The 13089-nt window shown below is 37.6% G+C and overlaps 1 protein-coding gene across 1 annotated transcript in view; it reads right to left on the bottom strand.

Moving 5' to 3' along the window:
* The window catches only part of UBE2W (ubiquitin conjugating enzyme E2 W), a 61519-nt gene that overhangs the window by 31243 nt on the left and 17187 nt on the right, over positions 1-13089 (bottom strand). The window contains exons 2-3 of the mRNA XM_059672847.1: positions 5907-5998; positions 690-792 (exon numbers count right to left, since the gene is read on the bottom strand). Coding sequence (XP_059528830.1) covers positions 690-792; positions 5907-5998 — 195 coding nt within the window. The remainder of the gene's footprint in view (positions 1-689; positions 793-5906; positions 5999-13089) is intronic.

Below are 13089 nucleotides of genomic sequence, written 5' to 3'. Positions count from 1 at the left end.
ACAGAGTTGGCATTAAGTCTTATCATTTTGCCACTACGAGTAGCTCATTTACCCTTACCAAGCCAGAAATCTGAAGTCATCTTAGAGTCTCCTCTTCTATAACCTCCACCGATTAATTATTCACCCTGTTAAACAGCTCTCAGAAAAGTTCCTCCACCACTATTTTCCCCTGTCTGAGTATGAAGCCATTAACCGACAGCGCCTCAAATTATAATGATCAGATTTGGGGCTCAGGTCTAGATGTTTAACATCTCATGGTATACTCTGCTCTTGCAGTGCTAAAATGTTGCAAAGACAGCATGTCAATGCAAAATCAAAGAAGTGCTCCTTTGAACAAAGCACTTGCCTCTTTACAATGGTATCATCTTATCTAGGAACGCCTAGCTATTCCAGAATGTTAAGTTCTCTCTCCAACAATCCATAGGCCTGGGTCAGATTTCCACCCCTTTTTATTAACATCTATGGTTAAGAAAGTTTTAAGTTCTTGGAAGTACAAAAGTAGCAAAGACCTAATCTCAATAATGTAAAATGTTCAAAAGATCCTGGTTTACATTATGGTAAGATAAAGGAAGAAATCTATTTACATAATTAAAATAAATTTACTTTATCAAGTTTTTCTTTGTCAAAAATCACCAATTTAGCATTTTGCTATAAGAAATACAATGAATTTTTAAAAAGCAAGGAGTTACCTGAGGAGAGTCAAAAGGATATCGACTACTAAACTTAAATAGAAGTTGAAATTTTTCCCCTTCATATAAGGTACCTGGTGCACCTTCCATGTCTACAATCCACCTAGAATATAGAAAAAAAGAAATTAAAAACTTCAGATAAAAGGGATTGGGGCAAGAAGGAGAAAAGATAACACCAAGAACTTCCTCTATGCCAGGTTTTGGGATAGGAGTCATTTGTGTATAATAGCATACTTCATCCTCCCAATAATTATAAAAACAGCCATTCACATTCCTGGAATGCCTGCTCAAGGGTTAAATAACTAGATCAAGGTCAGACAGCTAGCAAAAGACAGAGACAAATTTTATCCCAGGTCTCAAAAAACAAACATAATAAATAACAAATGAATAAATCAAAAACAAAATAAAAACCTAACTCAGGGTGATAACAGCAAAGCCTGTGCTATTCCTACTCAATTTATCCTATCTTATTTTCTCAAGATTATTTCTACAATGACTAAGAAGATTTTATAAATAACATCAAACTAATTAACTTCCATTCTGATATCAATTATTTTAGAAGCAATGAGGGAAGTATCAGCAATGACAACTGAGAACTACAGTCATCTGACCGACGATCTCATCAGTGTTCTAAAGAAGACAAAATAGGAAAAAGAAAGCTAAGCTGACACTGGTCCACGTACTCTGATGGGTATTCAAAATTCTATATGGCTTTTCCTTAGTTTCTCATTATGTCTCAACTGTTTAATAAAACCCAGAATATATTTCTCTGGTATCAATGCAAGCTTACTTTGTTTCCACGTATAAAAACCATGAATATAAAATAGAGACATAATTAGGAACTCATTCTTATGGCTTTGGTCCACTTTGCTTCTAAAATACTGCCCCATTATCTTTCTCATCAAAATCTCTATTTCTCTACCTTCCCCTTCTCCATTTGATTTAAAAGAAAAGAACAACAGGTAATGTGTAAAATATACTTATATCTCTGCACTTATAGTAATTATTGCACACCTGACCAATTCCTTCAATGTTATGCTTTTCGGGTATAAAAATTCATTATTTTAAATACAGGGAAACAAAAGAAAGAAAGAAATGAGAATACAGTTTTGGGTTCTATTCATCACACCACTTACTATTGATTAAGAGTATGTGAAATAATAAATGTGCCTATTCTCTCAAAGCAACAGCGAATGTGGACAGGCTTTTAAGAGCACAGCTATTCATTTTCAGAATGCATGCTGAATACATATGTGGTAAAAAAGATATGACCACAGACCCAAGAGGCAGTATTTTACAGTGAAATTAGATAGATCTGCCCCTTAGCTAGCTGTGTGGCCATGAGTAAGCTATTTAACCTCCCCCATTTTAACTATTTCAATTGTAAAACAGGTATTTTCAAAGTGTTGTTGGATACATAACATTACATATGCAAAAAAAACCTAGCACATTCCTGACTGCAGAGCCAGAACACAATAAATTAAATATAATGCAAAAGCTGCACTAAAAAACAAAATCTAAAACTATTCTCTTTACAAACTAGGTAGGTCCTTCCTAGCCATCAAAATCCCCTTTTAGCCCTAACCGGGTTTGGCTCAGTGGATAGAGCATCGGCCTGTGGACTGAAGGGTCCCGGGTTCGATTCCGGTCAAGGGCATGTACCTTGGTTGCGGGCACATCCCCAGTAAGGGGTGTGCAAGAGGCAGCTGATCAATATTTCTCTCTCATCGATGTTTCTCACTATCCCTCTCCTTTCCTCTCTGTAAAAAGTCAATAAAATATATATTAAAAAAAAAATCCCCTTTTTATCCACTCCCCCTAATCTGGACAACCATTGCAAAGCGATATTCTGAGGAAAACTCAAGACTTCCTGGTAGCCTTTCATTGTGTTTTATAAGGTAATTTTTAGGACAATGTACCATAAATTTATGTGATATACCCAAGCACAGCCTTTTTAAAAAAAGAAATCCTTGCCCAAGGATTTTTTTAATGATTTTTTTTTTTTTTTAAGCAAGAGAGGGAGGGGAAGAGGGAGGGAGAGAGAGACAGACAGACAGACAGAAAGACCCCCTACCTGGGGATTGAACCCTAACCTAGGGATGTGCCCTGACCAGGAACCAATCGAACCTGACACCTTTTGGTGTATAGGAAAATGCTCCAACCAACTGAGACACCCAGCCAGGGCTACAGCTTTTAAACAGCTAAGCAAATACCTCAATAATCCCTCCAAAGCTGGGTGACAGGTCAAAAAAGGCATAATTTTCTATTGTACAGTATACTGTACTTTTAAATAACATTTTATTAATTAAAAAGTAAAATATGGTCACCATAGAAAATTTAGAAAAAGTATCAATAAAAAAAAATCACCCATAGGTAATTACTGTTAAAAGTTTTTTGGGTACATCTCATTCTAGTCATTTTGTGTTGCAGTTTCTTTATCAATGGTATTGAAGACTAGTAGTTGCATTATGTGCACACTTAATTACATAAATTCAAATCATCAGTGTTTATGATTTCAATCACAAGCACCCCTCCCCCCGCCCCCCAAAGTAAGGATGAGATGGGAGCAGTCTCAGTTATTAACTTCTTGTGAGTAGCTGAGATTCTAATGTTTAAATATAGGTCTGAACTGCGCAGGTCCACTTATACGGGAGTATTTCTTCAATAAATATGTAGAGTACTGTAAATGTATGTTCCTTCTAGTCAATCTGTTTATATCTCTATTCCTTCAGATAGCACAGGGGTTTATTAGGTTAAAGGATATGATACTCGTGTTTTTAAAGGTCTTAATATATGCTACCATAATGTCTTCTACAAAGCTAAATGTGCTTTCATCATCTTTCTTATCCCTATCCACATCCCATATAATCCCACGAAATAAAACTTTTGTGATTCATTTATGTTATTTTAAAAGAAAAATTACTGCCAGACAAAATCTCTAAATGCATTATTCAAAGATAATGCATGCTGTTTTCAAAAGAAACATCAACAAAATGGCAACCAGTCAAATGGGAGAAGATATTTGCAAACAATACCTCTGACAAGGGGTCAATATCCAAAATATCCAAAATATATAATGAACTCATACAACTCAACAAAAGAACAATCCAATTAAAAAATAGGCAGAGGACATACAAATGGCCAACAGATATACGAAAAGATGCTCAACTTCACTAGCTATAAGGAAAAGGCAAATCAAAGCCACAATTATATACCACCTCACGTTAGAATGGCTATTATCAATAAGATAAGAAATAATAAGTATTGCAGAGAATGTGGAGAAAAAGGAACCATTATACACTGCTGATGGAAATGTAAATTGGAGCAGTCTCAATGGAAAACAGTATGGAGGTTCCTCAAAAAATAAAGAATAGAGCTACCATATGACCCAGCAACTCCTCTTTTGGGTATCTACCCAAAATATTTGTAAAGATATAGGTATTCCTATGTTCACTGCAACATTATTCAGTGGCCAAGACATGGAAACAACTTAAATGTCCTTTGACTGATGACTGGATAAAGAAGATGTGGTATGTATATACAAGTGAATACTACACTCAGCCATAAAAAAAAGATGGAATATTGCCATTTGAGACAACATGGGTGGATCTTGAAAGCATCATGCTAAGTGAAATAAGTCACATAGAAAAGGACAAGATCATAAGATTTTATTCATATGTGGAATATAAAACAAAAAACAACAAAAGAAAAAACAAAATAAACTCACAGACACAGACAACAGCTTGGTAGTTACCAGAGGGGAAAAGGGGGAGGTCGAAGAGGGTAAGGGGGGAAGAATACTAGATTTTGGGTGGTAAGTACACAATAAAATATAGAGATGTTATATTATAAAGTTGTACACCTGAAACATATAATGTTAATAACCAATGTTACCCCAATAAAATTAAATTTTTTTAAAAAAGTAATGCTGGCCCAGCTGGTATGGCTCAGTAGTTGATCATCAACCTATGAACCAGGAAGTCATGGCTCAATTCCTGGTCCAATTCCCAGTCGGAGCACATGCCTGGGTTTCGGGCTTGGTCCCCAGTGTGGGGCACACAGGAGGCAGCCAATCAATGATTCTCCCTCAGCATTTATGTTTCTCTCTCTCTCTCCCTCTCCCTTCCTCTCTGAAATCAATAAAGAAATATTTTTTTAAAAAAGAGATTGTTATAGAACTAGAGATGTGCATTGCATTTTCAAACATCAATATATCCATCTAAATATCAACATATTAATTGCCCATATTCCTGTTCTTCATGTTTGACTCCTGCCTTAATAACTCAAATGTCAAAGTGAAAGGTAACGAAAATTTTTTCTTCTAGAAGGACAAGTATGCCCCCCAACCCTCCATTGTGTGAATTTTGGTTACTTTTGCTCTCTCAACCTAAAATATCCTATATAATAAAAGCCTAATATGCTAAGTGTCTGGTCAACCTGTTGGCCATTCAATCAAAGCATAATATGCTAAGTGTCTGGTCAACCTGTTGGCCATTCAATCAAAGCATAATATGCTAATGATATGCTAAGGCCACTCAACCACTCGCTATAACGTGCACCACGGGGGTCCCTCGGCCTGACCTGCGCCTTCTCGCAATCTGGGACCCCTCAGGCGATGTTGGAGATCCGGTTTCGGCTCATCTCACAGGCCAGACCGAGGGACCGTTTAGTCACAATTCAATATTTGAATTGTCCTTATTTGTCCTACAAGATGGTCTATGGTAAACTTTTATCTTGTAGGCTTCTATCCTTTTTATGTTTTTCTGGAGATTTTTTTTAAAGGAAAGGAGCAATTTTATATTTTCCCCCTATTTCAGAACATTCGCCCTTAGTTAACAGAATTATTAAATCAAAGGAACAGTAAGAATAGACCATACTAGGTTGTGAGATCTTAGAATGATACTTGTAAAAATATTTTAAACTAAGTCAAATTCATTTTTAAGAGAGGGGACGCATCTCTCTCTACTCTTCTTGGTATCATATCTGGGAAGATACTTCTGCTCCACTCCCAAGGTGCTGAGTTAGAGAGAATACTTGTGTTCCCTTCCACCCTTCACTTTTTCATGCATAGAGTAAGGTCTGTTAACTGTATTTACCGCTTGCTGGAAGAGAAGTGATGAAATATGAAAACAATTATATATTTAATAAAATAAGTATACATTCATACATTACACTGATAATAAAAGAAACTAAGTACTTTAAAAATTAAGTACTTACTGTGTAATTGAATTTTGAACACTCTTTTCATTTAAAGTCATCCCAGGAGGTGGGTCATTTTGCAAAGCCAACAGTTCTTTCTGCAGTCGTTTCTAGAAAAAAATACCAATAATAATTTGTACCTTTTTGTTATATGTCTAAATATATTTATAAAAATTGATGTTGTAAAGGGTTATGAAGAGCAGCCAGCTATCTACAAAACTTCATAGCTATTTCATGGAGGTTTGTAAGGTCTCAGCCTAGGTTATAAGTGTTGAGTGTTAGTAGTGCTTCTTTTACTGTTTTTCAACTATAAATATAATCCAAAAGAACATGTCATTTCAGACATGAATAAGTTTTAAATAGTTATTTATAATTTACAACCCATATTTGTTTTCTTAAATATGATCACCTGCACATTTTTAATCTTTCAACACCAGAATATAACATATCAGGGCCCAAGATATGTAAATTTATTTTCTGATATAACAGATGCCCCCAAATGGCTATGTAGTTTGCTTTCTTGTTTGTACAGCTTTTATTGTCCAACTCTTTAGTTATTATCACCAGTGTACATTAATTTATAGTACACAACAACAACAAACTCACAGAAGCTCACAATTTATGGGTTTAAAATCCAAATAATTAGAATTGTATGCAACATAATAAAGATTATGAATAAACATCTTTTCTTGGATTAGACAAACATAAATATCTGTTCAGAACTCAAGAACTTGCTACTTAAAAGCTAGTATCAAAAAAAAGAGCTAGTATCTGCTTTTTTCTGGACAAATATTACTATCAATATAGCAATGTTTCTAGATCTTTTCAATATATGACATCTTTAAATAAGCTTAACATAACCCAACACCAATACAGTTTAGAAAACAACTCCCCTTCTTTGTTGAGAATCACTGTAACAGAACTTATAAATGGCTCTTTAGTTGCCAAGAATGAAAAGTTTTCCTCAGACGTTACAATATCATAATTGAAAGTAACGATGAAAATAAAATATCAACTACATACAATTCCCCCCAATCCCATTCTGACCACATCCCACATTATCTAGCAAAAGGGTTTGTTTTGGCAACTATATCATGTTATTTTGGTGTAACAAACTCCAACTCATCTTCAGTGCTGGCATTACATTGACTAACATTTACTGCTTCATGTGCTCTTTTAAAAATTTATTTATTATTGACTAGAGGACCGGTGCACGAACTTTGTGCACTCGGGAGGGGTGGCGTCCCTCCGCCTGGCTTGCACCCTCTCGCAGTCCAGGAGCCCTTGTGGGATGTCCAACTGACAGCTTAGGCCCGGACCAGGCCTAAGCCGTCAGTCAGACATCCTTAGCACTGCCATGGAGGCAGGTGAGGCTCCCGCCACCACTGTTGCACTTGCCAGCCGTGAGCACAGCTTCTGGTGCACTGACCACCGGGGACAGCTCCTATGTTGAGCATCTGTCCCCTAGTGGTCAGTCTGCATCATAGCGACCAGTCGTTCTACCATTCGGTCATTTTGCATATTAGCTTTTTATTATGTAAGATTGACTGACTGATTTTAGCGAGAGAGGAAGAGAGAGGGAGGAGAGGGAGAAATATCAATTTCCTATTCCATTTATTGATGCATTCATTGATTGATTCTTATATGTGCCCTGTATGGGGATCAAACCTGCAACTTGGCATGTCGGGATTACACTCTAACCAACCGGGGGACTTTCTCAATGTCATCAGCAATGTGCAAAAGTGTTTGTTTTCTTTGCAATCTTGCCAGAACTAAAGGTAATCATCCTCATCAATTTCTGTGAAGTTGGCAAAAAAAATATTCTACCTTGCTTGCTGTTTAAATTTATACTGCTAATGGCTACTAGAATAAATTTTTGTTGTCTACTAACTTAAAATCTGTAAGGCTTTCCCAGTTTGTCATTTGCCCTTCAACTTTGATGTTTGCCATGCACACACTTAAAAGTTATATTATTAAATATATTTTTTTTAAAAATCAAATAAATGACGATTTCATTAAAAAAAAGAAGAACCTGAAATTTAATTTTGGTTATTTCATTTGTCCATTTTCTTTCCCTTTTTAAGGTCTGGATGAGACTTCTTGGGAAGCCTCTAAGAACTTTACTGTGGGCTACATGGGGCATTAGAAGCCAGTGCACTCATCCTCCGGACTCCTTCCCAGTGTCTGGAGGCGCTATCGGAACCACAGACCCGGCCAGGAGCTTCCCTAAGGCAGTAGAGTCGGGCCAGGGGGCCACTAGGCAGGCCCTAATTTTTTCTTTAAAAGAATTTATTTTAGAATCATGTCTTTCTGTATATTAACTTGGGGAATATCAGTTAATATTTAGGAAATAAGATTTGAGGTCAGCCATCTTCCAAAAAAAAAATTTTTTTTGCTCATTTAAAAAAGTACAAGTTAACTATACACCTTTTATCCATGAGTTTAGGAACTATAGTGATATGGCTTAGAAAGCATAATGGCCTAAGTATTTTCAAAATATAAGTTCATGTGGAAAAGAACTTTGTTTATGTGTGTGGAGGAAACCTATAGGTTTAAAATACTACGTCAGCCAATGATTTAAAAGACCTTTAATTGTTTTGTTTTTGAAGCCACCCTTGTCTTCCTATGAGGAAGAACTGAGAGGGGATGATTCTCTGTGTAAAACTCCAAATTGGTGGTGTTGACTTTTGAGCTTGAACATTTTCAGACTTGATTAAAACTTGGTTTATTCTAATTTCTGTATCAAAAGGGTTTTATGTGGTAACTAGTCTTATAACATGTATGTATCATATGTTTGTTCATCTAAAGCTTTTTAATCCAAATAAAAATGGAGTTTGCAAAGTGAAAAAAAAAATTAAATTTCACTGTGTTGGAAATGAAAATCTGTTTAGTCTTTGAAACACATTATTTGGCTTTCAGTAGACCACAGTCCTGATTTTTCTCCTTTGTGACCACTCACTCCTTTTGGGCACTACTGTACCCCGAAAGCATGAGGAAGTGATTTATACATTTATCTCTCTTTAGGCTATGGGCTTTTAAAAAACAGTCTTGTAGCTTTTTGCATTCCAATCTGATTTTTGAAGATGTCAATTTAAAATAAGAATGAGTAGCTTGGAGAACCAAGATGGCGGCATAGGTTAACGCTGGAGTTTGCTGCTTTGAACAACTACTTCAAAAGTGAAACTAAAAGACGGAAAGGACATCACCCAGAACCACAGGAACGCTGGCTGAGTGGAAGTCCTACAACTAGGAGGAAAGAGAAACGCATACGGACACTCAGAGGAGGCGCAGTGCTGAAGTCAAATTCTGAGGTGCGGAGTGCGCGGAGCGGGCTGGCGGCGGAGGGCGTGGTTGTTGTTTTCAATCGGGAGGGAGTCGCAGACTCTGAGCTCCAGATACAGGCGAGTCTTTAGGGACCCAGACTCAAACGGGAGAAGCAGGACTGTCTGGCTTCGGTCAGAGCGAGTGCAGCTTTCTCTCCCAGCTTTGCAGCGGGTGCTCGGACTCAGAGAGGCAGAGCCCCTGGGGACAGGACTGAGAGCCGCCATAACTGCTCTCTCCAGCCCACCCTGTTGATCCTGTGCTACCCGCCCTGCCCAAGCCCTGCACAGAGGCATTGCCGGATAGCCTCAGGCAAAGGCTAGATTAGCACCTCCCTAGAGGACAGAAGTTCTCTCACTGCTGACACAGCTGATTCTCATAGCCACTTGGCCTGGAGGTCAAACCCTCCCTGGTACTAGCTACAACAATCAAGGTTTAACTATAAGACTGCAAACAAAGACCACTAGGGGGTGCACCAAGGAAGCATAACAAAATGCGGAGACAAAGAAACAGGACAAAATTGTCAATGGAAGATATAGAGTTCAGAACCACACTTTTAAGGTCTCTCAAGAACTGTTTAGAAGCCGCCGATAAACTTAATGAGATCTACAAGAAAACTAATGAGACCCTCGATGTTATATTGGGGAACCAACTAGAAATTAAGCATACACGGACTGAAATAAAGAATATTATACAGACTCCCGACAGCAGACCAGAGGAGCGCAAGAATCAAGTCAATGATTTGAAATGCGAGGGAGCAAAAAACACCCAACCGGAAAAGCAAAATGAAAAAAGAATCCAAAAATGCGAGGATAATGTAAGGAGCCTCTGGGACAGCTTCAAGCGTACCAACATCAGAATTATAGGGGTGCCAGAAGATGAGAGAGAGCAAGATATTGAAAACCTATTTGAAGAAATAATGACAGAAAACTTCCCCCACCTGGTGAAAGAAATGGACTTACAGGTCCAAGAAGCGCGGAGAACCCCAAACAAAAGGAATCCAAAGAGGACCACACCAAGACACATCATAATTAAAATGCCAAGAGCAAAAGATAAAGAGAGAATCTTAAAAACAGCAAGAGAAAGTAACTCAGTTACCTACAAGGGAGTACCCATACGACTGTCAGCTGATTTCTCAACAGAAACTTTGTAGGCCAGAAGGGAGTGGCAAGAAATATTCAAAGTGATGAATAGCAAGAACCTACAACCAAGATTACTTTATCCAGCAAAGCTATCATTCAGAATTGAAGGTCAGATAAAGAGCTTCACAGATAAGGAAAAGCTAAAGGAGTTCATCACCACCAAACCAGGATTATATGAAATGCTGAAAGGTATCCTTTAAGAAGAGGAAGAGGAAGAAAAAGGTAAAGATACAAATTATGAACAACAAATATGCATCTATCAACAAGTGAATCTAAGAATCAAGTGAATAAATAATCTGATGAACAGAATGAACTGGTGATTATAATAGAATCAGGGACATAGAAAGGGAATGGACTGACTATTCTTGGGGGGGAAAGGGGTGTGGGAGATTCGGGAAGAGACTGGACAAAAATCGTGCACCTATGGATGAAGACAGTGGGTGGGGAGTGAGGGCGGAGGGTGGGGAGGGAACTGGGAGGAGGGGAGTTTTGGGGGGGAAAAAAGAGGAACAAATGTAATAATCTGAACAATAAAGATTTAATTAAAAAAAAAAAAAGAATGAGTAGCTTCATTTATTGACGGCTTTCCATTTCCTAAGGGGGGGAAAGTTTCAATAAGTTATTAGGAGTTAAGGTCTCTAGAAGTGTATTTAGAATTCTGTAGGAAAGAAAACATTTTCTTAATATGCCTGAATCAGTATTTTAAAATAAAATTTTATTGCTTAGCATCTCACCCAGAAATAAATGGCAATTGTTATAACTATTTTTTAAATATATTATTATTGATTTCAGAGAGGAAGGGAGAGGGGGAGAGTTAGAACATCAGTGATGAGAGAGAATCATTGATTGGCTGCCTCCTCCATGCTCCCTACTGGGGATTGAGCCCGCAACCCAGGCATGTGCCCTTGACCAGAACTGAACCCGAGACCCTTCAGTTTGCAGGCTGACGCTCTATCCACTGAGCCAAACCAACTTAGGGCTGTTATAATTATTACTATATTGCCGGAGAGGGGGAATAGTGGTTGTTATTGTCATGATATTAATGAGCACCAACAAATTTTTTTCTAATCTTGCTCCCCTATTATCCTTTCATCTTTAGTTTGTTTTAGATGAAATTGGAAAGAAAACTTACTGGCCATTGTATGTACTGCTGTATTAGCAAGCTTTGTCATATATATATATATATATATATATATATATATATATATATATATATATATATGGCTACATTTTTAGTATTTTCCCTCACTTCTGTTTCTTCCTATGCTAAACAAGGATTTCTATCTTTTAAAATAGTTTCTTAAATCTGTCACTTTGAGATAAAACTTCACAAGATGTGAGGCCTAACTCCCCATCCCCTTAAACTTGCTCCATTTCTCATCACATTTTTTTTAAAATATATATTTTATTGATTTTTTACAGAGAGGAAGGGAGAGAGATAGAGAGTTAGAAACATCGATGAGAGAGAAACATCGATCAGCTGCCTCCTGCACATCTCCCACTGGGGATGTGCCCGCAACCCAGGTACATGCCCTTGACCGGAATTGAACCTGGGACCTTTCAGTCCGCAGGCCGACGCTCTATCCACTGAGCCAAACCGGTTTCGGCTCTCATCACATTTTAATATACCATATACTTACTTGTTTTGTTATTATTTACTGACCATCTCCCCCCTCCCCCCCATCATTTAAGCTTTACAGGCCCAGGAATCTTGTCAGTTTGTCCCTTTACGCATTGCCATTGTTTGTATCTAAGAGAAATATATTCTGTTCTTTTTTGTTTGTTTAAAATATATTTTTATTGATTTCAGAGAGAAGAGAGAGAAACAGCAATGCTGAGAGAGAATCAATGATCGGCTGCCTCCCACATGCCCCACAGTGGGGACCAAGCCCACAACCCGGGAATGTGCCCTTGACCAAAATCAAACCCAGGACCCTTCAGTCCGCAGGCCGATGCTCTATCCACTGAGCCAAACTGGCTACAGCTTGTTCTGGTTTTGATTTATAATGACAGAACTATCATTTAAATGTTTTGTGCCTTGGTTTCAACATACATTAGTGTGGGATAATACTTACATAAATGCATTAGTTTAGAAGCTGAACTGCTTTATATATTAATGGCCTTTTTAGGATGCTATTTAAAAATATTTTAAAAATTCATTTTAGAGACAAGGGAAATATCAACTGGTTGTCTCCAACTGGGGATCAAACCTGTAACCTTTCAGTATATGGGATGACATTCCAGCCAAGTGAGCAATACTGGCCAGGGCACTTTTTTTTTTTTTAACTAGGAGCGTATCGTTTGATGTGGTATTCTTTAACTTAAACAGTAATGTACACTATAAAACAAACATCTTAGTACATATTTATACTGTCATACCCATCATCTTCAGCTGTCTGAAAAAGGAAATGATCAGGAGCTGAAGCAGCAAAAATCACATTGGGATGAAATGCCATAATATAGCACTGTGTGACACAATGTGGACCTGTTGCTGGGTCATGCTTTTATTTTATGAGGACTTGGAAAAATCATTCTTAATTTCTCTAGTTAGTTTCCATGAGGTGGTATGTAATACAGTTTAAGCGCACATGAAGCAGGCACTGGCCAAGTAGCTCTATAGAAAACAAAAACAAAGTGAATTCGGGGACACTGAAATTTTGCCTTGGGGGTTTCTACCAAGCAAAGGGTGGGGGTGGGAGGAACCAAAAAGTGAGGAATCTAACAGACCCACATAAAAC

Source organism: Myotis daubentonii, chromosome 17 (assembly GCF_963259705.1).
Source record: "Myotis daubentonii chromosome 17, mMyoDau2.1, whole genome shotgun sequence".
In the NCBI taxonomy this organism is placed as follows: Eukaryota; Metazoa; Chordata; class Mammalia; order Chiroptera; family Vespertilionidae; genus Myotis; species Myotis daubentonii.
This window is presented reverse-complemented; position numbering and strand designations above follow the sequence as displayed.